The 27,073-nt window shown below is 58.8% G+C and overlaps 2 protein-coding genes across 3 annotated transcripts in view; both read left to right on the forward strand.

The window, feature by feature from the left end:
* Atcay (ATCAY kinesin light chain interacting caytaxin) overlaps positions 1-17,191 on the forward strand; it is a 33,139-nt gene extending 15,948 nt beyond the window's left edge. The window contains exons 5-13 of the mRNA XM_047530950.1: positions 180-365; positions 779-881; positions 3,422-3,553; positions 4,233-4,319; positions 7,235-7,333; positions 9,796-9,831; positions 11,339-11,410; positions 13,189-13,221; positions 14,803-17,191. Of these exons, the coding sequence (XP_047386906.1) occupies positions 180-365; positions 779-881; positions 3,422-3,553; positions 4,233-4,319; positions 7,235-7,333; positions 9,796-9,831; positions 11,339-11,410; positions 13,189-13,221; positions 14,803-14,812 (758 nt within the window). The 3' untranslated portion in view covers positions 14,813-17,191. The remainder of the gene's footprint in view (positions 1-179; positions 366-778; positions 882-3,421; positions 3,554-4,232; positions 4,320-7,234; positions 7,334-9,795; positions 9,832-11,338; positions 11,411-13,188; positions 13,222-14,802) is intronic.
* Positions 17,192-22,981: 5,790 nt separating this feature from the next.
* On the forward strand, positions 22,982-26,541 carry Nmrk2 (nicotinamide riboside kinase 2). 2 transcript variants are annotated; one of them, XM_047530957.1, is made up of 7 exons: positions 22,982-23,152; positions 24,374-24,464; positions 24,879-24,927; positions 25,011-25,167; positions 25,564-25,635; positions 25,946-26,052; positions 26,268-26,541. In XM_047530957.1, the coding sequence occupies exons 1-7, from the start codon at positions 23,127-23,129 to the stop codon at positions 26,351-26,353; spliced, it is 588 nt and encodes a 195-aa protein (XP_047386913.1). In that variant the 5' UTR covers positions 22,982-23,126; the 3' UTR covers positions 26,354-26,541. The 2 variants fall into 2 exon arrangements, with proteins under 2 accessions (XP_047386913.1, XP_047386912.1); XM_047530956.1 differs by lacking the exon at positions 22,982-23,152 and adding an exon at positions 24,196-24,239.
* The last annotated feature ends 532 nt before the right edge of the window (positions 26,542-27,073 follow it).

Here is a 27,073-nt window from a genome sequence, read left to right on the forward strand (position 1 = left end):
AGGAGGCCCTGGGCGGCCTGTGCCTGGGTGCAATCCTGGGAGGCTTCCTGGAGGAGGCAGAGTTTGAGCCAGGCCTTGGGTGGAGGAGAGGTAGATGGGTACAGGGCAGCCAGGCGGAGAAGCAAAGGCCGCATGGCCCCGGCAGCGCCAGCACCCTCCACTGCCTGGCCTGCTTCCAGATGACACTCCTGTGGCCACAGCCAAGAACATGCCCGGGGACAGCGCAGATCTTTTTGGGGATGGCGCAGCAGAGGATGGCAGTGCCGCCAACGGGCGCCTGTGGCGGACAGTGATCATTGGGGAGCAAGAGCATCGCATCGACCTGCATATGATCCGGCCCTACATGAAGGTGGTCACCCATGGAGGTGAGGCCGGCACCCGTGACCCCACCTCTGTCCTGTTTCTCCAGGAATGCTGGGCAACTGGAGGCCCATCAGGGTTCCTCTCTGGACCTCTGACTTTTCCTCTGCTCCCCGGGATTGCTAAGCCCTCATCTCACTGGGAAAGGGTGGGTGGGCTGTGGACAAGGCGGGTGTGGCAGACACACGTGGTGCCCAGGACAGTGGCTGCTGTTCTCCACCCAAGGCAGAGACAGCTCGGGGCTGCAGCTCCATGCCAGCTGCTGTGGCTCAGAGCAGCGCCCTCCTGAGCATGCAGGGGTGGCAAGGGGCTGGCTGACGACATGGGGGCCGAGCAGGTGGCACGGCAGCTCTGAGCTCGGGGAGGACTGCCCCGTTGGGCCTGGGGCTGGGAAGCCACTCTGACCGCCTCTCCCCAGGGTACTACGGCGAAGGTCTCAACGCCATCGTCGTCTTTGCTGCCTGCTTCCTCCCAGACAGCAGCTCCCCCGACTACCACTACGTCATGGAGAACCTCTTCCTGTGAGTCTCCACCGGCCGGGCCGCCTCGGCATCTGATGGGGCTGGGACACCCAGGTCTGTGGGGCTCAGACCAGGGAGCCAAGCTAGAGGCTCTGGGAGGCACCTCATGGCACCAGGGAAGGGCATAGCTGCCAGCAGACCTCCCTCAGCCCCTACTGGTCACCACTGATCCTGTGGCCTTCTTTCCGAGCCTCCCTGTCCTCACCATCATCACCACCATCACCATCACCATCACCACTATCACCATCACCATCACCACCACCATCACCACTATCACCATCACCATCACCATCACCATCACCACCACCATCACCATCACCATCACCATCACCACTATCACCATCACCATCACCACCACCACCACCATCACCACTATCACCATCACCACCACCACCACCACCACCACCACTATCACCATCACCATCACCACCACCATCACCATCACCACTATCACCATCACCATCACCACCACCATCACCATCACCACCATCACCATCACCACCACCACCACCATCACCACTATCACCATCACCATCACCACCACCATCACCATCACCACTATCACCATCACCATCACCACCACCATCACCACTATCACCATCACCATCACCACCACCACCACCATCACCACTATCACCATCACCATCACCATCACCACTACCATCACCATCACCATCACCACCACCTCTATCACCATCATCACCACCACCACCATCACAACCATCACCACTATCACCATCACCATCACCATCACCACCACCACCACCATCACCACTATCACCATCACCATCACCATCACCACCACCTCCATCACCACCACCTCCATCAGCACCACCACCATCACCACCACCATCACAACCATCACCATCACAACCATCACCACCACCTCCATCACCATCATCACCACCATCACCACCACCATCACCACTATCACCATCACCACCACCACCACCATCACCATAACCATCACCACCACCTCCATCACCATCACCACTATCACCATCACCACCACCATTACCATCACCATCACCATCACCACCACCATCACCACCACCTCCATCACCATCACCACCACCATCACCATCACCACCACCATCACCACCACCAGCACCATCACCATCACCACCACCATCACCATCACCACCACCATCACCACCACCATCACCATCACCATCACCACCACCTCCATCACCATCACCATCACCACCACCACCATCACCACCACCTCCATCACCATCACCACCACCTCCATCACCATCACCACCACCTCCATCACCATCACCACTATCACCATCACCATCACCACCACCACCACCATCACCACTATCACCATCACCATCACCATCACCATCACCACCATCACCACCATCACCACCATCACCATCACCACCACCACCATCACCACCACCACCGTCACCACCACCACCGTCACAGCCATCATCGTCACCATCAGCATCGGCATCATTTCTTGAGCATCCGCAGTGTGGCAGACACAGGCAGGTGTTTCCTGTAGGGGTGGGAACCATTCTACAGGTGAGGAATCCAGGTACAGAGAGGTCATGTTGCCACCTAAGGACACATGGTCACAGCTTCACTGTGACTGAGAGGTGGCACATGGCAGGCACAGGCAGGTGGTATGAAGAGGCAGGAAATCACTGCTGCTCTGATTCCTGCTGTTACTAAGACTTGTCCTCACACAGCGTGACTTGGCTGCCAGGTTGGGCCCAAGACAGGAGGAGGCAGGGTTTGGTAAGAAAAAAGTGGCCTGGGCAGTTGGAGGGTGCAATGGCGTGGGGGGCAGGGACACTGCTCCACACACTGCAGTGCCCAGGACGCCGCCCGGGAGTGACCTGGTCCCAGTGTCCACGTCGACCGGGCAGACCTGACCTCACTGCCTCCCTCTGGTGTTCCTCCCTCACCCGGCCCTCTCTCCACCCCCACCTGTTCCGTGTCCTTGGTCCTAACGGGGATGATGGCAAGTGAGACTCAGCCACTCCCCAGAGGTGCCTGGCCAGGGTGTCAGAGCTGGCCTCCCTTCTTCTCCCACCTCTCCTCCCAGCCCAACTGCTGCCCAGCCGGGTTGGCGAACTCTCCCCCGAGACTGGGCAGCGTGCCTCAGACCGGAGGTGCCCACGGAGGCCAGAGCAGGAAGCGGCCCGTCTCCCCAGGCGGAGAGGTTGGGGCTGAGAGAACGGAGAGCATTCTTCTGAAATCATGCAGGGAGAGACGGGCCCCCAGCCTGCTAACTTCCAGAGCAGGTGGAACATCTACCCCCACAGCTCTCTGTGGGCAGCGGTTGCCCAGCTGTGGGAGGACAGGGCCGTCACCCCTTCTCAGGATTGGTCTCAGGAAACCTTAAATGAGAGTGTGCGCACGAGGTGATTGGCACCTAGTAAATGCTCAATAAAACAGTGGTGGTTGCTGCATGATGCCCAGGGTCATCTCCCTCGTACACAAGGGCGGTGGCCAGGCATGTGGCCGTGCCAGCCCAGCCAGGGCAGGCGCCTCCCTGTGGGTGCTCACCTTCTGCACCCCGACAGGTACGTCATCAGCAGCCTGGAGCTCTTGGTGGCGGAGGACTACATGATCGTGTACCTGAACGGCGCCACCCCGCGGCGGAGGATGCCCGGCATCGGCTGGCTGAAGAAGTGCTACCAGATGATCGACAGGAGGTGAGGGGCGTGGCCCTCGGGGGCAGGAGACGTGCTAGAGCCGGGGATCCTGAGCTCCGAGGTGGGCGGCGGCTCGCGGGGCTGCCGTGGGGAGCAGCCTGGAGGCTCCCACAGCTGCTCATCCGGCTGGGTCCTGGCCGGGGCCGTTTCCCCTGCAGTCGTCCTGTTTCCCGACGATTCCCCCCACGCGCCCGCTCCCCGTCCCCGTCCCCGGTGCTGAAGGAGCTCACCTTGCACCGGCTGCTGCCCGTCCGGGGCCTCCTGTGGGTGGATCCTGCAGGGCGGATCCTCCTGCCTGAGTAGGCGCTCCTGCCCCTGAGAGCTCCTCCTCGGTCCCCGTCCCCGTCCATCCACACGAAGCAGGTGTCAGAACGTCCCTCCCCTTCGCAGCCGAGGGGCATTCCAGGGTGGGACAACGTTGGCCCATCAGTGGGTGGGGCTGCTCCAGCCCTTGGTTACTACCAACAGCCCCAGCGTGACTGGCGCCAAGGCAGCCCTGCACCCCTGCACCCAGGTCGCCCTGGCCCCTCTTCCAGCACCTGTGGTGACAAGCCTCAGCGGCTTCTGCCCTGCGCACCTGGCCCGCTGGCGCCCACGGTGGGTCCCTCCCAACCCTCGGCCCCCAGGGGCAGGCCACCGTGGGCCTGGCGGGGCAGCTGGTCTCTCTGCCTCCACACAGACTGAGGAAGAACCTGAAATCCCTGATCATCGTGCACCCCTCCTGGTTCATTCGCACCGTGCTGGCCATCTCCCGCCCCTTCATCAGGTAGGTTGGCGACCCGCAGCGGGGCTTTCGCAGGGCCAGCTGCGTTTTCCAGCTTCTCGAGGCCGCCTTCGTGTCCTTGCCCCAAACAGCCTTAAGTTTTGTATTTTCGTTGAGCGTCCCCAGTGCAAAAATCCCAAACCCCAAATCTGAAGCTCTCTGAACTCCAGCGGAAGGAGGCTGCGAGCGGAGCGCTCCACCCTGTCCTGGGGCAGACGGTTGGCAGTGACACTGCAGAGGTGCCCGAAGTAGATGCACAGAATTCTGTTCGGGCTGTGCGCCAGGGTTTTGAGTGCGGTCTGGAGCCCCTGGGAAGAGCCCCTTGTATATCCACGCCAGTGTCCAGGCGTTTGAACACTGGAACTTGCACTTGGTTGTTTTTGTTTTGTTTCCTCCCCTGGGAGTGGAACCCAAGGGTCCACTGCTGAGCCGCACCCCCAGCCCTTGTGTCTTGCTTAGTTGCTAGGGCCTCACTAAGTCACCCAGGCTGGCTCTGAACTCTCTGTCCTCCTGCCTCTGCCTCCCAAGCGGCTGGGATGTCTGGCGCGGCCACTGCGCCCGGCTCCACTGCGCTGTCCACACACGCCTGTCTGCACAGTCTCCAATCCGCAAGTGGGGGGCTCTTAACAGCAAGCGACTCTCTAGGCTGAATGCCGCATGCTTCTTAGGGCTACACCCACTCCCCGGGGGCCGCTGTCCCTGCACCAGTCTCAGGGACCAGGAAACCGCAGCCCGAAGCATCAAAGAACTCACCAGAGCCACCGGGCGAGGGCACTCAGGAGCCCAGCCTGGCTCCATCAACTCCAGAATCTGTGTGGGCTGCTGGGTCACCCAGACAGTGTCCCCGCCCCAGCCCATCCACGCCTGGGGCCCCAGGACCACCCTCAGGCTGTGACTGTCGAGGACGGAGAACACAGAAGAGCTGTTGTGTTCAGTCGTGGTTCAGCCCAGCAGGAGACACAGGCGAAAACCAGGACAGGAGAGCCCTGGAGAGCCCCCGCACGGCCTGGCGTCCCTCCTGGGGCGACTCAGGGACCCTCCTAACTCTCCCAGGACTTTCACTGGGGGCCCACGCACACAAGGCAGGACCCCCATGGGGCTGGCCTTGGTCAGGCTCCAGCTCCTCCGAGGTCCCTGCACGTCCCATCTTTAGCAGGGACAGCCCCCAGTAAAGAAATACACGTGGTGAGACGGGAGGCTCCGGGGCCCACAGGTCACCTTCCTCTGGACGTCTGGGACCTAGGTGGCCCCAGCCTGTGGAAGGACTCTTACCTGTTAGATGCCCGTCAACCTGATACGATGTGACACACACTGAATGCACGCTAGCCCAAAGCCGAATTAAGCAAAGACCCTCGGTTCCCTTGTTCTCGTGATGAGAAGGCTCTGGAGGAGCCAGCGGGCGGACCTGCCCCTGAGCGTCCTGCAGGTCAGGGCTGCTCCAGCTGCTGTGCAGGGCCTGTGAAGTCGCTCCTGGGGCTTGTCTGCTGTCTGTGCCAACAGCTCGGTGTACATGCATAACGTGCAGCTGGCTCAGGTATTGGCATAACGTGCCAATGGTGTGTGGTCCTCTGCATGTTGCGCAGATCCCGCGCACACACTCCAGGGAGGGACTGCTGGCCACCCTGCTGCCTTGGCTTCGCCTTTGCCTTTAATGTGGGTGATTCTGTCACTTTGGGTTTCTTCTCCCACCTGGTTCCAGAGTGTGGGAGCATGAGTTTCCACGGAGAAGTCAAGGAGACCAAAGGCCAGCTGCTGGGTGGCCCCCAGCGCCCGGGGCTGAGGAGACCGCTCTTCCCTCCAGTCGATCTGAGCTGAGTGTGCCTCCCCCAGGTGGAACTGTCCCCCATCCCTCGGGGGATGGAGGGTCAGCTCCCGCAATGAAGTGGTGACACTGTGTCCCTGTCATCATGTAGCATGTGCCCATCCTACAGAGTAGCAGCTGGGAGAGCCCAGTAAGGTGGCTGGGCAGAGCCATGGCCTTTCCACCTGAGACCATCCCTGTGCCATGGCCCTTCACCCTCTGGCGCCAGCTGCTGGGGCCTGTGCTCCAGAGGCTTTCTGACTGCAAGATACATCCGAGTTCACGGGAGTGCCCGTCACTCACTGCAGCACGGACTACCACTTAACCACATCCGGGGAGATGTCTCCACAGGCTGGTTCTGCCCGTGCCTGGGCTCTTCTGTCCTCCAGAAAGTTGAGCCGGTTTCCACCGGACATCCAAACACAGAAGCCTACACATGCAGCCTCGCAGCACCTGCCTCCCTCACTGCAGAGTTCTCAGTGTTGACTTTGCTATTTTACCTTGAAAAGAATTCACGTGGCATTTCATCAAATGTAGCCTTAATTATTTAAAAAGAGAGAGAGAGAGAGAGAGAGAAAGAAGCCATGAGTTAAAGCGACGTGCTACCAGTCAGAGCCCAGCTCCGACGGGAAGCAAGCCTTGTCCCCAAGGATGGGTGGTGACAGCCAGCGTGGTGACCTGCACCTGCAGTCAGTCCCAGCGACTCGAGGCCCAGGCCAGTCTGGGCGACTTAGCCAGGCCGGCCCCGTATGAGAATAAAGAGCAGAAAGGGCTGGGTGTGGCTCAGCGGGGGCTCAGCTCCCTGCAGTGGAAAGAAACAAGAAAACAGAATGGGCTGCAGCTTCCCATGCCCGAGTGACCGCTGAGGCCCTCCGGGCAGGGCAGTGGCAGGGAGGAGAAGCATCCTTGGGGAAACTGCCTAAGGAAGCGGTTCGTCCAGGTGGCGGGGAAGCGAGCCCAACCTGCACGCTCGGTCCCGCCTTCGCCTTCCGCTTGGCCCCTCTTGCCCGGGCCTTGAGGGCAGGCCTGGCGGGAGGAGGGCGGGACTCCGCAGAGGGCCTGCTGGGCTCTCTGAGCGAGGGAGGGAGCTCTCAGACGGCTCTCCTGCTCCCGCCAGCGTCAAGTTCATGAGTAAGATCCAGTACGTGCACAGCCTGGAGGAGCTGGAGCGGCTCATCCCCCTGGAGCATGTGCAGATCCCGGACTGCGTGCTGCAGTGAGTGCCGCCCGCCCCGCCCCGCCCCGCCCCGCCCCGCCCCCCAGGCCCCGCCCCCACCCTCTCAGGGTCCGCCCAGGGCGGGGGAGGGCAAGCCACAGTTGGCCTTGCTCCCCCACACGTGCAGTCACGGGGCTGTGCACCGTCCCCACCGCCCTCTCCAGAGCTTCCCGGCTCCCCGGGCTGAAGCTCTGCCCCTTCCACTCCAGCTCCTGCCTCCACCTAGCTCCCTCCATGCTGCTTCCATCTCTGCGGCTCTGAGACTCCGGGGACCTCCTGGGGGTGGAGGCTGCAGCATGTCCCTTTGTGTCTGGCCTGTATCACAGCGCTGTGTCCCAGGTCTGCCCACGGGCAGCAGGCCGTGGGTACCCTTCCTCTCCAAGGCCGCGCGATGCTCCAGCACCCCCAAGCTGGGGGACGCGGCGGCTGCCTGCAGCCCGGGCCACCGCGGCCCCGGACGCGCACGTCTCTCTGGAGACTCCACATTCAGCTGTCATGGGTGTGCCCGGGGTAGCCTTGGTAGCGATTCCAGCTGCTGGGAAACCACGGTTCTGTTTTCCCCGGGTGCTGTGCCATGGCACCTTCCCACCAGCAACGCACAAGGGTCTCCAGCTACTTCCTAAAAACCACAATTTGTTCCTGGGTTCAATCCCCTGCAAAAAATCGCTATTTTCCTTACTTGAGATTGCACAATGACAAACTGCCTATGTGAAGGAAGTTCCCATTCGCTCCGGGCTTAGCTGGAGCAGGTGGTGTGTGCATTATCTCCTTCCTTTCACAGGTTTTTATTTTATTTTATTTTGCAGTGCTGGGGCTTGAACCCAGGGCCTTGTGCATGTGAGTTACCAGCTGAGTTATCTCCCCAACCCTCATTTCACATTTTGATCTCTATTCGAAAAATATTTTTGTGACCTAGACATTGATAATTGAAAATTCACCAAGGGTTTGGGGCTTGGGGTGCAGCTCAGAGCCTGCCTGGCATGTGGGGGGCCAGGGGTTCCATCCCCATCACCAAAAAAAGGCATCTGTGACATTTGATCTTTTTAACAAGACAAAAATATAGACACCAAAATAAAATATAGTGACTTTAAATCTATTTTACTCATTCAAAGGCAATGCATATTTATTGAATTCCCATGGCTTCATCTTATTTGTAAACATAAAATCCACAATAAGCCAGAAAAATTTTTTTTCAGTACTAGGGATTGACCCCAGGGGTGCTTAATAACTGAGCCACATCCCAGCCCTTTTTTATATTTTATTTAGAGACAGGCTCTTGCTGAGTTGCTTAGTGCTTCCTCACTAAGTTGCTGAGGCTGGCCTTAAACTTGTAATCCTTCTGCCTCAGCCTCCCCAACCACTAGGATGACAGGCGTGTGCCACCATGCTTGGCCCAGAAAAAAATTTTTAATGAACAAAAGCATTTTTCTTTGCCATAAACAGATGCATATTAATATAAATATAAAATCTTTTCAGCTTACCTCCCCAAAGCAAACAATCAAGCAAATTACTTTCCACAGGTCCACATGCACATATCATTTTTTAAATCTTTTTTTTAGATGTTGATAGACCTTTATTTTATTCATTTATTTATATGCGGTGCTGATGATGGAACCCAGTACCTCCTACATACCAGGCCAGCGCTCCATCACTGAGCCCCAGCCCCCACCCACACATATTATTTTTGATGGTTGCACAATATTCAACTCTATGGCATGTGTCATTCTAGTAAGGTCACTTCTGTGGCTTCCCAGCTCCCGGTGAGACCGAGATACAGCGAGATAAGCACATTTGAGGTCAGGGAACAGAAATTCTAGACAGAACAAAGATCGAGTGCAGGGTGGAGGTTTGCAAACCACAGCCCTCTGCTTGTTTTTATAAATAAAGTTTTATTGATACACGGGCCCACCCCTTCATTTACCAATCATTCTTGACTGCATTCTGCTACAATGACCAAGTCCAGGAGTTGAAACAGACTGTCAGGGGCTTGAAGCTGAGAATATGTACTCCTGGCCCTTCACAGAGAAAGACTATAAAGGACCCAGGCACCTGCACACTAAGTCAAGTTCTGGGGACCTTGTGGTGTGAGGGTGCTGTCCAATCACTGGTGCGTGCAAAGAAACATCAGTCAAGCACCAGTCTATGCAGATGCTTGGACTGGCCAGCGGAACAGACCCTCCCTGCTCTGGGGGTCTTGCAGGCTAGATGCAGGCAAGGCGGCCCCCCATCTGTCAGCTGGGGTGGTTCCCTATTGCTCTGCAGCCCGGTGTGGGCAGATGCAACCACAGGTTGTTTCTCTGCTCAAATCTGGAAGGGCCTGGGGTGGGGCTCAGGTGCAGAGCATCGTCCTGCTTGCGCAGGGTCCCGGGCTCCACCCCAGCAAAGAGAGAAAGGGGAAGGAAATGCCCAGGAGGCACCCCGCTGGGAAAGCAGCGCTGCGCCAGTGTCTGTCTCTCTTTCAGGTACGAAGAGGAAAGACTCAGAGCGCGGAGAGAGAGGTGTGTGCAGAGCCTCCAGGAGGGCCGCGGGGGCTGGGGCTGCTCGGGGCTGCCATTGGCTTTGGCTCAGGGGACCAAGGAAGGTCCCCCGTGGCTCAGGAGAGACCCTGCCCTCCTGGAGAGGGCTTTGCAGTCAGCCCGGGTCGAATCCAGCACCCCCACTTAGTTGCAGGATGAGATTAAGCACGTAAGTATTTACAAGTACCTTGGAAGTTGTTTGGGAAACCAGGAACAGTGTAGGAGCCCCTGGACAGCAAGAGTGACCAGAGCTCACACTGGACAAAGAGCTCGCAGCCGCCCTGGTGTCGAGCCTGCCACTCACGCTCGCACGCACGCACGCGGCCCTGCTCACCCATGGGCCCCATTTCCACTGGCGAGTGACCAGCCCTTCCAACTTATGCAGCTCTTATACCATCTCCAGGATGCTTCCACACACCCCTAGGACTTGCCTAGGGTGAGGATTCCTACCAGCATCTTACTGAGGATCAGCTCAGAGAGGGTAAGGCACCTGCCCGAGGCCACACAGCAAGTCTGTGAATGAGCTGGGGCTGTTGGTGGGTCAAAAGCATTTATCATGCGAGGACCCAATGGTAGGCTCAGGGAAAGCAGAGGTAAATAAGAGAGAGTCCTGGTCCAGAAGTTTCCTCAAATAGCAGAAGAGAAAGATGCCTCAGTAGCTGAGGACAAGGATCCCAGGTGGAGACTACCCTGGGCAGATGAACCCCCCCAAGGACAGTACGGCAGCTGGACGCAGTGGGACCCTCAGGGAGGCCAGGTGGGGGCAGTGAGGCTGGAGGGGACATGGCTCAGGGCTCAGGGCTCCTCCCTCCCTCCCTTTCTCTTTCCTCCCGCCTTCGTTGTGATTAAATACGTACGACATGAACCTGACCGTCCACCCCGTCTAAGAGCACAGCTCGGGGCACAGGGCAGCACAGGGCCCTGCACCGTCCCCACTGCCCCCAGGCTTCCTGGCTCCCCAGGCTGGAGCTCTGTCCCCTCCACACCAGCTCGGCCCCCCTGCCCGGCGCCCACCATGCCGCCGGTGGCTCTGGGCTCTGGGACCTCCGGGTAGACCCCAGTGTGACTGGTTCTCACTGGGCACTGCCTTCTAGGTGCAGGAGCAGCGACGTCAGGTCCACCAGTGGTCCTGGTGCCTGTGGTCCCCAGCCTGTCCCTCCCTGTCGCTCCCTGTGTCCTTCCCGCGTGAGCTGTGTGGCCCAGGCCCCACGTGAGAGGTGGACAGGCCCACGGCACCCACACCAACCTGACTGACCTCAAAGGCACCAGCGCCTGCCCAGTCCTGGAGACCCTGCGGGCTTGACCCAGGGTCCTCCTCCAGGGTCCCCTCAGGCCCACTTCTCATGGCTGCCAAATGACCACGACTCCCATACTGGACGGCAGTGCGGCCATCTCCACCCTCTGGGACCGATGCTTCCCAGGGACAGCACAACCACCTCTCAACTGTCCCCGGCTGACCAGCTCGTCACCCGGCTCTCTCTGTCCGCAGCACAAAGCCCCAGCCAGAGTTCCTCGTGCCCAGGTCTGAGCAGAAGCCAGAGGCAGCACCAGAGGAGGACGGGTAAGTGTGCAGGTGACCGCGGGGAGAGAGGTCGCACCCCCGGCTGCCAAGTCGCCAGAGCCTGGGCCAGCCTACGGGCAGGCGGGACACGGTGTGGTTTCCATGACAACTGAGGTGATCCCCACGTGGTGATCACAGCCGGAGCACGTGGGGCCTCCAAGGGCAGCGGTACTGGGTGGCCCATCCCAGTGGCTCTCTCTCCAGATCGTCCCACCAGTACCCACAGGAGCCAAACCAGGGACAGGCACTAGAGGTTCTGGGGGACACTCGAATTTAAACTAATGTACAGTAAGTGAAGGTAGCTCTTTGGTCACCTGCGAAGCAGTCCCCTCTAACCAGGGACTGTCCCCTCCTTCTCCCTCCATCAGCCAGGAATGCTGGGGTCCAGCCCTAGCAGCGGCTGGGGGTCCTAGGGAGGCGTCGGCGCGGTGGAGAAACAGCACAGATAGACGCCCAGTGTTCTGAGGCTGAGGCTGAATCTTTACCGTTCACAGAGTCTTTTTGTATGTTTTTTCTTTGGTATTGATTACATCGTTTCATGGTTCATACAAGGAAATGTTAAGTAAAAAATCTTTAAGAGTATAATTAGGGCTGGGGAGATAGCTCAGCTGGTAGAGTGCTTGCCTCACAAGCACAAGGCCCTGAGTTTGATCCCCAGTACCGCACCAAAAAAAAAAAAAAAAAAAAAAAGAGTATAATTAATGATCTTATTCAAGAAACATGTTCTTACTGTATGATAGCTTAAATAAAAAGAAAAACAGTTCCCAGCAAGGTAAAGGGCACCATGCTCCGTTTAGTTTTAATTTCCCTGAGAGAATACATCATTAAGTTTCTATAGAAATTACCCTTTCCAAGAACTCTAATGTTAGTTATTAACAGTGGAAAGTTTCTGCTATTACTAACAGAGAATAGAAGAATTGTCTTATAGTTAATATTTATTCTATTTCATGTACTCAATGGTGGACTAAAACTCTATTTTGATCTTTAAAGAACTAGACGTAGGAAGAATACAAATTGTACTTATGATTAACCTATTTCTTTTTTATTAAGTAGGAAAAATACCCTTAAACTTAATCATAAACACCAAGAAAGCAATGAAGACCAAACGCCACATCAAAGCTCAGAGGAATACACTCTCATATACCTATGTAACTTTTAGAGAATTTGTATACTAAAAGAAATCACAGGCTCCTTACAAATTTGAGCAAATCATAATTGCTTATTTATGATTTCATCTAAGTATTAATATTAAACTTTATGGTATGTTATTTTGTGTCCCAGCACCTTGAAATCTCTCCAGTATTCTCTATAATCTGAATCTAAGGATATATTGATTATTAGCAACTGCATGTAGGTACATGCCATGCCTAGGACCCCCAAGAGGGAGGATAATTGCTCAACAGATCCGTGTCAAATGTTGAGTCCTCAATTCCAACAGAACCGTGTCATGTGCTGGAAAGGTGGGAAATAGACGTGGCACAGGAAATCAAGTTTCGCTCTCAAAGAAGGTTCCAGAATGTGACCTTTGTCAAAGTCCTGGTGCACAGATTGAGCCTCCCCAAGGCTTGTGAACCCCAAGTCACTGCAGGGGCCTCTCCTTGCATCAGTGAAGGGCCTCGCCTGTTTCCTCACACCACCCATCCTGGTTCATTTGTTACACAGCAGGTGCGCACTGACACTCTGTACCAGACCCAGACCAAGCAGAGTCAGCCCTGTGGGCCCCCGTCCTGACCAAGCCCCAGACAGGCAAGTGACACTGAGTGTCCTTTCTCCCACAGGTCTGATCTGGTCACAGAAGATCAGGAAACAAGGTGGGTGTGATACTGGGTGATTTGGGACCTTTTTCCAAATGTTCTAAGTGGAGCCTAACCCTGGGACAGCTGCATCATGATTTTATGGGGGGCGAGGGGTACTGCCCCGGGGAGTCACTCAGCCTGTCCCTGTATGACTCTGGGATGCAGCCACACAGGCCAGGTTGCCAATGACCAGGTCGCATCCATCAGCCCATCACCCTTACAAGTTCTTCCTTGGAATTGTTATACTTTTAAATGTGTTTCTTTTACCATCTTCACCTAAAAGTCCCCAGGAGAGAGTCAAATCTGCTGTTTGTTGGTGGATGGATGGATGATGTTGAAGGAAGGATGGACAGACAGATGGATAGATGGGTGGTCAGAGGGTGGGTGAATGGATGGTGGATAGATGGATAGATGGTGGATGGATGGTGGATGGATGGTGGATGGATGGTGGATGGATGGTGGATGGATGGATGGATGGATGGATGGTGGATGGATGGGTGGATGGATGGTGGATGGGTAGATAGATGGATGGGTGGATGGTTGGATGGATGGGTGTATGGGTGGGTGGGTGGATGGTTGGATGGATGGGTGGATAGATAGGTGAATGGGTGGGTAGATGGGTGGATAGGTGGATGGATGGGTGGGTGGATTGATAGGTGAATGGGTGGGTGGATGGGTGGATAGTTGGATGGATGGGTGGATGGGTGGGTGGGCGGATGGTCGGATGTGTGGGTGGATGAGTGGGTGGGTGGATGGTTGGATGGATGGGTGGATGGTTGGATGGATGGTTGGATGGATGGGTGGATGGTTGGATGGATGGTGGATGGGTAGATGAATGGGTGGATGGGTGGATGGGTAGGTGGATGGATGGATGGGTGGATGGATAGGTGGATGGTTGGGTGGATGGGTGGATGGATGGGTGGATGGGTGGGTGGGTGGATGGATGGGTGGATGGATAGGTGGATGGTTGGGTGGATGGGTGGATGGATGGGTGGATGGGTGGGTGGGTGGATGGATGGGTGGATGGATAGGTGGATGGTTGGGTGGATGGGTGGATGGATGGGTGGATGGTTGGATGGATGGTTGGATGGATGGGTGGATGGTTGGATGGATGGGTGGATGGGTAGATGAATGGGTGGATGGGTGGATGGGTAGGTGGATGGATGGATGGGTGGATGGATAGGTGGATGGTTGGGTGGATGGGTGGATGGATGGGTGGATGGGTGGGTGGGTGGATGGATGGGTGGATGGATAGGTGGATGGTTGGGTGGATGGGTGGATGGATGGGTGGATGGGTGGGTGGGTGGATGGCTAAATGAATGGATGGGAGGGTGGATGGGTGGCTAGATGGTGGATGGAAGCCTCCCTCCAGTCTGGATGAGGACAACGGTCCCTGGGACCTGTTCCTCTAGGACACCAGGAGGGAAGCTTCTGTCAGAGCCACATAGGTAGGTGGGTGACAGGTGGTCAGCCTCTCCTGCTCTCAGGGCTGGGTGAGGTCATTCTCTGGACTGCACACATGAGGAAGAGCATTTTCCATGTTAGGAAAAAAAAAAAAGCTAACGTTCCTATCCTGGCCTGTGTGTGTCCCTCCAGCATGTCCTGAAGCGAGTGAGCTCCAGAAGATTCCAGATGCCAAGAAACCCATCAGACGCCCTCCAGCCCCGGACCTCACCTGCTCATCCCGAGTCCCAATCTCCTGCAGGTGCCCGTCTCCATCCACCGCTGAAACCCAGTGTCTTTTCAGCTACTTCAAAACATTTTATTTTATTATTATTATTTTTTAAAACGACGCATTATTAGCATGTTCTGGACAAAGACCCGGCTCTAAGCTCTTCCCATTCCACTGAGGGCCCTGGTGACCTCTGCTCCTGCTCCCTGGGCCGCAGGACTCCTTTGCTGTCCCAGCTGGTTCTGGCCAGTGCGGGGCATAGGCTCAGGTACCTCTGTCCCTGACCTATCCAGGTTGGACCCACAGACACCGGGCTGGGTTTGTCCTGTGCCTTTCCTTCTGGAGCCTGGCCCTGCAGCCCTGACCTGAGGCCCAGCTCGGTCCCCTGCAAGGCCAGGCCTCGGGGCAACTCCCGACCTCCCACCTCACTTCCCACGTTCACACCCTGGTTGGCATTTGCCCCGCCCCCGTCACCTCCAAGGACACCCTCTTTCCTTGGGGGACTTCAAGCTCATTGTGTGAGATGGCGACTGATGAGCCTTGTCCGACTGTGGCAAAGCCCTCCCTGCCCCATCCAGAACATTCTCAAGTCCCTTTAACTCCAATGCCACGCCACCGGGCAATCCAACCAGTACCTCTCCTTCCAAGGGGACGAGCTGTGCCCACCTGCCTGGCCCTGGCCCTGGCTCCAGGCTGGGTTGGGACACACCGTGGGCTCCCCTCAGAGAAGCGGCTCTGAAATGCAGACCTGGGAAAAGGAGGGTCCCAGACCGAGCTCCGGAGATGGTCAGGGAAGAAGCCCAGTGGGGCGAGTGCTGCGGCCACCTGCGTTCCCAGCCAGGGCCTGTGGGCCTCCTCCAGGGAGTCGAGGTCTGGTGGGTGGCAGATGGACAGTCCTGCCGGGCCAGACTGCACGAGGCGTCCGCAAGCCCCAGCATCCCACAGAAAGTGGCCCCTGCAGGCCCTCCAGGCCCCTGCTGTCCCTCCAGGGCTGTGTCTCTGTTCTGATGAATCTAAGAGAAAGCCCAGCGGGCATCTCCTCGGGCCCTGCCTCCCGCCTTTGCAGTGGGTGCTTAGCAGGTGCCAGCGCGGTTCGGGTGACTTGGCCAGGTGGAACGTCCAGGCCAGCGGAGGCGTGTCCAAGTTAGTCCCACGTTGTTGCAGGGAGCGGTGACGTTCAGGGCTGCACAGTAGGACTGCAGAACAAGTTGCGGCTCGGGACGGTGACCTCAGCCTCCGGTCCCCTGTGCCAGCAGCTCCCACCTGAGAAGGAGCTTCTGTGGGCGATGGGTGGGTGAGCCGCGTCGCCAGCACTGCTCTGGGCGGGGCATTCCTGGGGCCCAGCCCTGTCCTGGGGACGCTGGAACATGTGTCATGGGGGTGGAGATTTTACAGTTGCATTTCCTAGATGTCAGAAGACGAGGACGGCGGTGGTGTCCTGGGGTCAGAGGCGTCACCTGGGGCCTGAGGCTGCAGCTCCACTGGGCGGGCCTCTGTCAGCTGCCCCAAGACCCTGCCGCGCAGGACTGTCCCTTGCTGCCCATGACGGCAGCTCTTCTTCCCATAGGCGCCATGGGCGCCTGGCCACAGTGGGCTCTGCCAGGGGTCCTGGCTGGGTGAGAGCCACAGGAGGCCCGGAAGGCCCTGCGCCCACCCCAGTGCCTGGCACGTCCCCACAGCCTCCCTCCAGGTGACCTTCCATGCCCAGCAGGGACAGCGACCCCCTCTTCACTGAAGACCAGGTTCTCCCCCAGCGGAACACAAGGCGCCAGGGACGCACGAGCTCGTTCCACCCACCCGACAACCCAGTGCCTACCGCGGCCGGCGATGGGCGAAGAAGGCCCACCCGCCCTCCCAGAGCCCGGGCTCTGCCAGCGCACCCACCGCTCCTCGGATCACCAGCAGCACAGGCGACAGGCGAGAGGGACGACGACCCCTCCTGGCCACAGCAGACCCTCCAGAGGGAAGAAAGCCCGGGCCAGGCAGGAGAGGGCACCCCCTGGGGCCACCTGTCATTTAGACAGCTCCGTCCCCTCGGCTCTGCCCGGGGCGCACGGTCCAAACCTGGGTTTTGCAATAGATCCGGGTCTGGGGAGCAGCATGGCCAAAAGGCAATGAACCCCGAGGCCTCCTTGCCAGGGGACGTTGACTCCCTGTCTCGTTACCGGAGTGGCCGTTTGCACGTGCACCCTTACAGAGGCAAGTTTCGTGATTTTTAACCACAGGAGCGATCACGATTGCCGTCGTGACGTTAAGACCTCATCTCCATGTGCTCGGGGGGTTACGTGACATGAATAAACTAACTGAGAAGGAGGTCTGGCCCCTTTGTGTGTCTAAAGGGAAAGCGGTCAGTCGCGGGCACCATGTGGAGGGAGGTGCCCAGCAGGCCTGGCTCCCGTGGGCTTGTGCCTTGGGCCCTCTGAAGTGCTCCCCAGGGCCGCTGGCTCTGCCTGTCCATGATCCCAGTTGCTTTCTGGCCCTAAGCCTCTCTGGAATGAAACTGATTCAGTGGGTAATAAAACAATAACAGGCTGGGTGTGCTGGCCACGCCTATCGTCCCAGCTATTGAGGAGGCTGAGGCAGGAGGATGCAAGTTGGAGGCCAATCTCAGCAACTTAGCAAGACACTGTCTCAAAATAAAAAGGGTTGAGGATGTAGCTCAGTTATGGAGCACTTCGCCTAGCATGTGGGAGACCCTGTGTTCCTTCCCTAGCACCAGAAATAATAATAAATACAATAGAAACACCAATAACGGCTGTGACCAACCCGGCACAATGCCCACGTCACCAAGAGGAAGAATGAGGCAGGGAGAGGCGGCGGCTGGCCAGGGTCACACAGAGGCCTGATCCTAGCCCACCTCCAGGGGCCGCCCTCCCCTGGTGGGGCACCTGCAGGGGCCGTGCCACTCCAAGGGTCAGAGCGGAACCGCGGCATGCTGCCGTCACGCCCGGGGCCTTTGGGGTGACGGAGGCACCGAGGCAGCTGTGTCATGTCTCTGCCAGGTGGGGGGTGGGAATGGGCAGGCTCACCCCGATGACCGTCCTCCTGGGACACTGGGTGAGGGTCCTTCATGGACAGCGAGGGGCTGAGCTGGGGCCATGGGGGGCTGCATGGCTCCGAGGCTGAGCGGGGGCCCTGGTTTCCTCCCCAGCGGGCCTGAGTACCTCGGCAGTTTCTTGAAAGTCCTTCGCCTGCTGGCTCTTTAAGCACGCTGGGTGTCCAGCTCCTCCTGCAGCTCCCATTCTGCCTGGGGAGCTCACCTTGGGGACCCAGGAGATGTCCCTAGAGGAAAGTCCTCTCTGACTCGAGACCCAATGGGGCCAGGTCAGTGAGAGGCAGGGTCCCAGCAGAGGGGTCAGCCAGGGCCACGGCCTGAAGGCAGGTCGGGGCTGGGGGAGCCCGAGCAGGACACAAAGGGTGAGCAGGACAAGGCTTGGAGGGTCCGGCTGGGGGTCTGAGCTTCAGCCAAGCTCAGAAATAAACTTTTTTAAAAGTGAGGTGATAGTCGCTTAACATGAAATTAACCTTTTCTTCTTTCTTTTTTTGTACTGGGGATGAGGCCCAGGGGAGCTCTACCGCTGAGCCACATCCGCAGCCCTTTTTTATTTTTCCTTTGAGACGGGACCTCGCTAAGTTGCTGAGGCTGGCCTTGAACTTGTGATCCTCCTGCCTCAGCCTCCGAGGGGCTGGGATGACAGGCATGTGCCAGGGTACCTGGCAGAATCAACCACTTTGGAAGCACATCCAGTGGCTTGAGTATGTTCATGACGCTGTGCAGCTATCTCGTTCCAGAACAGTCCCATCACTCTGAAAGGTGCTTTGGGCCTTGGTTTGCCGTGTGGCAGTTGGGCAAGGTGTCTGTCACCTCTGAGCTCCACCTGCCCAGTGGGCAGCCCTGCTCCTGGCTCACCTCGGCCAGGTGGTGCTGGGGCAGTGGGCAGGTTACCCGAGACCCAGGAAGACGCCTGGAGTCGGGGACGGGGAGCAGAGGGTACCGGGACGGGCTTATGGGAATGCAAAGCGGCAAGGGCTGGAGAGCAGCAGCTCCGCCCCTCTGGACGCTACCCCAGAAGAGAGACCTGGTCCCCTCACGGCACCTGTCCAGTGGGCCAAGAGACCCGTCCTTTCCACGCTGCCCTCGACTCCCCACGGTCGCGCAGGCGACAGCTTGGTGTGCCAGGCACAGCACAGCGTCAGTGTGCTCAGCCTGCCCGCTCCTCGGCCCCGGCGCCCGGCGAGCAGCCTGCTTCTGCCAGTCCCTGTGGCCAGTGCCCTTGGGGTTGGTTTTGGTCGCCGTTTGCTTCTTTGTGGTGCTGGGGATGGAAGCAGGGCTCTGTGCGGAGGAAGGAGTGGCCGGGAGAGCCGGGCTGTGTCTGTGGTCCAGGGTCATCACGAGGGCGGAGGCAGGGTGGAGGACTGGACCCGGAGGTGAGGTATTGAGTCCCGTTACCATGACAACTCCCGCCATTGAGGACTGGCAATCATGACTGCCACCCATGACTGCCACCACACGTTTGGCAGGCTAAAGTGGGAAGGGGAAGCGAGTGGGGTGAGGTCTTGAGCCGGATCCGCTCAGGGAGGAGCCCCTCCACGCCCGCAGCTCAGCGCTAGAACAGGAGATACTGGCCGGCCTCCACTCCTCCTGCTGGCCTCTCCAGCCACCTCTGCCTCCACTGTCAGTAAATCTGCACTTTGCCCGTCACTTCGGCAGATCTTGCTCAATCCTTTATTCAGGACACCAAGGACCTGGACCCAAATTGGACACCCCAACAGTAACATTGCTATGACAAATGACCTCGAAACGAGGGCTGCAAACCACAGAGCACTACTGTCACCAACTGGAGGCCACAAATCCAAAATGCAGGGTGAGAGGGGTCATTCTCCCCCTAGTGCTCCAGGGGAGGGTCCTTCTTGCCTCCCCGCTGCCAGGGACTCATGACCTCCATTGGTTTCTGGACCCATCACTCTTGTTCCTGCCTCCATCATCACCTGTCCCCCAATTTTTCCTCTTAAAAAGCACCCTGCGATGACATTTAAGAATCACCTGGGGGTGGCCATGCCTGTCCTCCAGCTGACTCAGGTGCGGGGGACAGGAGGATCCTAAGGCCAAGGCCAGCCTAGGCAACTTAGCAAGATCCTGTCTCAAAATTTTATAAAAGGGGGCTGGGGTGTGGCTTAGTGGCAGAGCAGGTGCCCAGCAGGTATGAGGCCCTGGTTCCATCCCCAGCACCAGGGGGAAAAGCGACCAGAAGCCAACACCAGCGTCCCAAACCTGGTCGCAGGTATCTGGAAACTCGGCTTCCTCTCATCTGTCTGGGGCCGTGTCTTCCTCCTCCGCACCAGAGAAAGCAGCCTGAACGCAGAAGCGGGTCGGGAGTCCTGCAGTTGTCCTCGAAGCCAGAGGTTTGCACAAGGGATCGCGGGGGCCGGGGCACAGCTCTGGTAGAGCCCCCTTGACCCCGGGACTGCGCGTGCGCGAACCTTCCTGGGCTCAGCCCGAAGTAGGTCCTTTTCCCTTCCCGGGATCGCGGGGTCAGTAACAGACACCAAGCACTGGGCAAGCGGCAAGATGGCTGTCTTCCTGGCGGAAGACGGGAGGCGCCCAGGCGCTCCCAGGCGGGCTCCTGCGGGTAGAGGCGAAGCCAAGGCGGAGAGCAGGTCTGAGCCTGTGCGCAAGTCGCGGGGCCTCCGCACAGGAAAGCCCGGGTGGCACCTGCGGTCACCTGGGCCCTCCTGCAGGAAAAGAGCAGGGCTGGCTCCTTTCTGCTTGGTGACAGTCCCTCCATGCCGGCCTCCCTGGGCTGGATCCAGGTGCAGCAGGTCCCGGTCCCTCCCGACAGGTCCCTCCGCCTCATCCAGAGTCCCCTTCCTCATCTTCGGAGTCGGAAACGGAGCATCTTTGTTTTTTTAAGTTTTTCCTCTACATCTTTTTGAACTGGTGCATTTTCGTTGCACATAATGGCGGGATTTGTGGTTCCGGATCAGCAGGTCAGTCAGTCATTCTGACCCTTCTGCCATCTCCACGTCTCCCCTCCTGACGGCGGCTGGAAAAGGTTCTATGCCTTTAAAAGTTTAGTGGCCCCGAAATGCACACAAAGCACACTGAACCATGTGAGAGCCAACCGCTGGGGGCTACTCCAGGGCTCACAGTGCGCAAGGCACCTGCGGCCCACCTCAGGGCTCCTCCACCTCCCCAAGCGCCCCACACCCCTCCCCGGCGCCTGGCAACCGAGAATCTTCTTTGTATCTATGGATTTTTTTTTTCATTTAAAAAAGATCAAGCCAGGCATGGTGGTCTTCGCAGCTACTGGGGAGGCTGAGGCAGGAGGATCCCAAGTTCAAGGCCAGCTTCAGCAACTCAGCGAGATCCTGTCTCAAAAAAAATAGATAAATAAAAAGGGCTGGGGTGTGGCTCAGTGGTGGAGCATCCTGGGTTCCATTCCCAGGACAAAATAATAATAGTATTCTACATAGATACACATATGTATGTATACACACACAACACACACACACACATATATATCTTTAAAATACTTTTATGAGAAATGGATATTTTCATTTAAAAGATCACATATATGTTAACATGTAGTGGTTGATTGTTGTTATTTTTAAATATCAAAGAATGTTTTAAATTTTTCTCAATTTCAACTTGGAATGTGGTCAGTATTACCAAGGACTCTGACTTCAACAAGAGTTCCTTGCTTGCTGAGTCTAGTTTTGCTTTTGGTTTTTGTCTCCTTGTTATTCTTTGCTGTCCTGGGGATGGAAGCCAGGCCTCAGGCTCGCCAGGCCAGCTCTGGACACTGAACTGCATCGCAGGCCCACTGAGTCTGCGTGGGAGTCACGAGGGACACAGAGCAGACACGTGTGAGCTGGTGGCTGTTACTGCAATGAACCCCCGAGGCACTCGGCTTAGAAACAGGGAGGTCGGTGGCTCAGGGATCCTGCAGTTGCGTCCTGCCCGGCTGGGCAGTGCCCAGGGGAAGCTCCTGGCCGACAAACAGCTCACAGCCGACCAGGCAGCAGAAGGGGAACGGAGGGAGCCAGAGGCCCTCCACCCTCCCGGAGGGCTTGCCCCCAGTGACCCAAGACCTCCCACCACGCCCTGGGAAGGCACCACCACCTCCCGACAGCACCAAGCCCAGGACCAGGCTTCCAACACAGGCCTTTGGGGACATTCCAGACCCTGTGGCCTGGGCTGGGCAGGGCTGTCTGAACCTGGTGGCGCTCCATGGCTGCAGCTCTCTGCCCTCCACCAGACCCTGCAGGGCTCCTGTGCCCACCTGCCCTCGGCTTGGGCTCAGTTCCAGCAAGACCCTGTGAGACAGGCCCAGCCAGGATCCCACCTGGGCATCCCCCAACTGGGCTCTCATTGGCCTGATACTCTGCTCCTACCACTTCCTGCCCCCAACTCCCTCCTGGGCTCTAAATCCCCAGTTTCTTTTCCTTCTGCTGTATTTAGGGAGCCTCCCCTCCCTTCCCGCAAAGGCCCCTGAACAGAGCTGGCCTCCCCTGGGGGTGTGGGGGCATGCTAAGCACTCAGCTACCGCCCAGCCCTTCTTTATTTTATTTTTTTTTATTCTGAGGCAGGATCTGGGCATGCTGAGGCTGGCCTCCAGTCACTAGGATGGCCCCTGTGCCCGGCCTTGCCTGTTTAGGAAGAGCCAGACCGATCTCCTCCCCTCACCAGTGTCGGGGGATCACGGGTGTCAGGGCACCCGTGAGCACATGAGGGAGGAATGGCCCCTGGTGTCACGCTGGCCGGGTGTCCAGAGGGACACTGTCTCGTGATTCACCAGTACGGATCCTGATCCCCTGGAAAGGAAGCTCCCGTGGAGGCTGGGCTGGGGACGGGGGGAGGCGGGCTCAGTTCCCCTTCCTTGGCGCCAGAGAAGCCGGCTTAATGTCAGGGTCAGGCCAGGGGACACACAGGCGTGATATTTTTAGGGAGGGAAAGTGTGGCGGGTGACTGCCCAGCCAGGAGCTGGGAAGGGAGGCGGCCGGGGGCAGAGGGGGCCTCGCCCCGCGCTCTGAGCGGCCACGACTAATTTAGGCAAAGGCAGCTTGGAGCTATTTCCATCTGCGGGGACAGGTGCAGCGCCCGCCCTGGCCGCCTCCCCCGGGGCGGCCTCCGGGCTGCGGGGCCTATAAAGGCGGAGGGTTTTCTCAATGAAGCTGGGACCCGCACGCTCCTGCCCAGCGGCGCTGCCTGGAGCGGGTGCATCGCGGTCCCCGCCGTCCAGCGGACATGAAGCTCATCGTGGGCATCGGAGGGTGAGCGCCAGGGCCAGAGGCCCTGCAGGGACCCAGGCGGGGAGGCGGGGAGGCTGCGAATGAATGGATCCCAGGTCAGCCCCCTAGCTCTGCACCTGGGGGGGGGTCTCTGCTTGGAGGGGTGAGCCCTCAGCAGGACATCCAGGGGTCTGGGTACAGGATCCAGGGTTTCATTTTCCAAATATTTTCAGGGTGAAAAGCAAAATTCAGTAAGAAAAACAGGTGACTGTCCCGCAGGGCTGCCAAGGCCTTGTAGGCCAAGGGGCAGCCCGGTGGTGCCAGGAGCCCAGGCAAGAGCCCGGCTCCCTGGCCACTCAGTGTTACTGTAGAAGGCTCCCCTCGCCACCCCTCCAGGGCCTGGTCCTGGTTTGTGGGCTTTGCTGTCACCCTCTGACACTCCTGGGGCCTTGGGACAAGGGGCCCTCAGACACAAGGTGCCTCCCCCGGCACCTGGACTGATGGATGTGGGCAGTGTTTAGTTCGCTTTTTCTTGTAGTAAGTATGCAGAGGTCCCCCTTTCCCATGAGCCCTCCGCAAGGGCTGCCCTCTGCCCCCCGCTTCCAGCCTTGCACCCCTACTCCCCAGAACAGGGGCAGCGTACAAAGTGTCACTGATTTCCAGAGAAGTCCTGAAAATCACCTAAATGGTCCCTGGTCAGCCCCGGGAATCAAGATGACCTCTTCTCTTTGCCACAGGGTGACCCACTGTCCCGGTTTCCTGCAGGACTGTCCTGGGATGCTCAGTGCTGAAACCAGGAAACTCCTGGGCAAACCAGGACAAGCAGGTCACCCTACCGTGCCAATCCCTGGTGCTGCCCGCCGCCAGCACTGGGGATGGAGCCCGGGCCCGGCCAGCGCTGTGCCGCGGAGCCACATCCCGGCCCTTCACTCTTTTCTCTTGAGATGAGGTCTCACTAGCTTCCCGGGCTGGCCTGGAGCTTGGGGTCCTCCTGCCTCGGCTCTCAAGGACTTGGGATGGCAGGTGGCCACCTGTCCATTTATACCAGGCTTTTTCATTTCCCTTTTCCTGCCTTTGGGTCACAGGCAGGTGGTGCAGGGATGGCTCGCAAGTCCTCGGCCTCGTCCAGGTGTGGAGTGAGCCTCTAGCTTTCCTGCTGCATGTGCCTGTTCTTTCCTGGCACACCTGCCCAGGCCCAGGGCCTCTGGGCCATCCTGCCTCCTTGGGGACAGGGCCGCAGCTTCAGCCGCGCTCTCTCCACAGCATGACCAACGGCGGCAAGACCACTCTGGCCAATGGCCTCCGCAACTCACTGCCCAACTGCTGTGTGATCCACCAGGATGACTTCTTCAAGGTAGCTGTCCTTGCCTGGTGGTCCGGGCTGGAGGGGGCGCGGGGCAGGTAGCCAGGCCCCGCAGCCCCACGCGCTGCTGCCCAGGGCCCATGCAGGTTGCACACAGGGTCCACGTCTTGCCAGCCTCCAGGTGACCCTGAACCTGAGAGCCAGGGAGGCTGCCCTGGACCCTTGTGTGCCCAGACCTGCCAGGTGGGGGCCCAGGAGGCCAATGGAGAGCGGCTAGACAGGTCCAGCATCAGCAGGCTCCTGCGATGTGCCCCGACCCCTCGCCTCCACATTCCATCTGCAAACAGCCTCACGGAGGGTGAGGGCTGAGGAGAGGGTGGGTGAGGGGCTCCACCCGGGCCCCGGGGCTGGGTGGGGCCCGCAGAGCGAGCACTGAGCCCTTGGCTCTGGGCTCCTCTGTTTCAGCCCCAAGACCAAATAGCAGTTGGGGAGGACGGCTTCAAACAGTGGGACGGTAAGAACACCGCTGCCCTCAGTCCCACGTCCCCCACGGTCCCTGGGCCCCTGCCCCCCCTGACCCTGTGCTCCCGTCCCCAGTACTGGAGTCCCTGGACATGGAGGCCATGCTGAGCACCGTGCAGGCCTGGCTGAGCAACCCTCAGAAATTCGCCCGCGCCCACGGGGTCAGCACCCAGCCCGGCGCCCCAGACATTCACATCCTCCTCCTGGAAGGCTTCCTGCTATACAATTACAAGTATGTGCCTTGCCCGCCGCTTCCCTCTGGGCTGAGTCCCACCATAATTCTATTTTGACAGACAGAAGACCAAGGTCGGGCGGCGGGGGGACACAGAGGCCCAGAGAATCATCTAGAATCTCAGCTTTCCCAGGAAGAGTAGCCACCAGAGCGACCTTCAGCCTTGCTGTATGACCCTGGGCAATAGAGTGTACCTCTCTGTGCCCACCTACCTTGAAGGAGTGGGATGATTTATCACGGGGGCCTGCCGCAGGCCTGCTGGCCAGTGCTAGGTCCTTCTCTGACCCCTAAGTTAATGGGCTCCGATCAACCCAGCCTTCCTCACCAGGAAAGTGCCTGGAAGCCACAGCTGTGGGGGAAGCTCACAGGAGCTGACCATGCCCCACTTCTGCCCAGGCCCCTGGTGGACTTGTACAGCCGCAGGTACTTCCTGACCGTCCCGTATGAAGAGTGCAAGTGGAGGAGAAGGTGAGCTGTGGGCCGAGTCCTGGGTCCCGGAGTGGGACAGTCACCAGCCAGGGGACGCCGGCTGGACCCCAGGCTTCCCAGGCGAGCTGGTTGAGGGCAGTGGGCGCTGACCAGTGCTCTGTCTCAGAGGCCTGAACCCAGGCCCAGAGAGCGCAGCCCACACGTCCTCGGGGTAGAGCTGTAGGAGCTGCGCTGGGCCTGGCCTTCCTGGGGGGTGCTCTCCCCGGGTGGGTTGCTGGGCCTGGGTCTGTACCAGGCACGTCCTTCTGTGACCCGGCTGTCGCCCTTTCTTGCTGGCCTCACTCCGCAGCACCCGCAACTACACCATCCCCGACCCTCCTGGCCTCTTTGACGGCCACGTGTGGCCCATGTACCAGAAGTACAAAGGAGAGATGGAGGCCAGTGGCGTGGAAGTGGGTGAGTCCCTGCGCCGGACAAGGCCCCCGTCCTTCAGCCCTCAATCCTCTGCCCTCCCATTTGGGAAACCTGGACGTCCCCCCCGGAGCCCACTCAGTCCCTCTGGCCACGAATCCGCGGCTGGATCTGCAGTCCCGCTGCCCCTTCCCCCACAGTCACCTCCTCCTGGCAGCCACCCCAGCCAGCCAGGCTCTGACGGTGGCCTTCCGTGTCAGTGTACCTGGACGGCCTGCGGCCCCGTGAGGAGCTGCTCCGTGGGACCCTGGAGGACATTCAGAACTCGCTCCTGAACCGCTCCTAGGCACTGCGCACGGGGCAGCACGGGATGGCCAGGCCAGCACCTCCTGGCCCCGCACCGCGTGGCCGATTCCTTTGGGTGTCTGTACCTGGGAGAGGGACACCCTCTTGGAGGTGGCAGCTGGAGTCCAGCCCCAACACCTTCACACCCTCACCTCAACCTGACGATTAAACTCAGTCCTGTTTTTATAACCCCGGGGTCCAGTGTGTTCTGTTCGAGGGGCAGGGAGGACCCTGGGGCGGTGCTGGGAGCCCTGGCTACTTACGGTCTCTGCCTGTTTGGAGCCCTGCCTGTGCGCTCTGGTGGGCTGTGTGGGGGGTCCCAGGGGACCTGGTGTCCCCAAATGCAAAACTTCCCCTGTGAACTTTCAATCAGCAGCTGGGCTCAGAGCCCGGCCAGAGGTTTCCTTCTCTGGGCTGAGCCTGCTCCTGCCTGTCCTTGTCCTCCAAGACTAAAGTTGATACCTACTGTGAAGGACTGGCCAGAATCTTCCTCCAGCCGCACCGGCTTCCTGGCCGTGAGCCAGTCCCCTCGGACCTGGAACTCACCTGCCTGAGCCCTCCTGTGGCACCTAACCACCCAGGCCCATCCACCTGGAGTCGGGCTGAGCCCCAGAGCAGCTCTGTGGAGCTAGGATTTAAACCCTGCTCTCTAAACTGGTGGGGACTCCAGGATTGGGGTTGACCTAAGGGTGACACCCTGTGGCCACCCGTGGAAATGCAG

This window comes from Sciurus carolinensis, chromosome 17 (assembly GCF_902686445.1).
Source record: "Sciurus carolinensis chromosome 17, mSciCar1.2, whole genome shotgun sequence".
In the NCBI taxonomy this organism is placed as follows: Eukaryota; Metazoa; Chordata; class Mammalia; order Rodentia; family Sciuridae; genus Sciurus; species Sciurus carolinensis.

Coding starts and splice junctions, on each gene's coding strand:
- Nmrk2 (XM_047530956.1), top strand. CDS start 24,211: ATGGCTCGCAAGTCCTCGGCCTCGTCCAG. Junction 24,928..25,010: donor CGGCTTCAAACAGTGGGACG/GTAAGAACACCG, acceptor TCCCGTCCCCAG/TACTGGAGTCCCTGGACATG. Junction 25,636..25,945: donor GAGTGCAAGTGGAGGAGAAG/GTGAGCTGTGGG, acceptor CTCACTCCGCAG/CACCCGCAACTACACCATCC.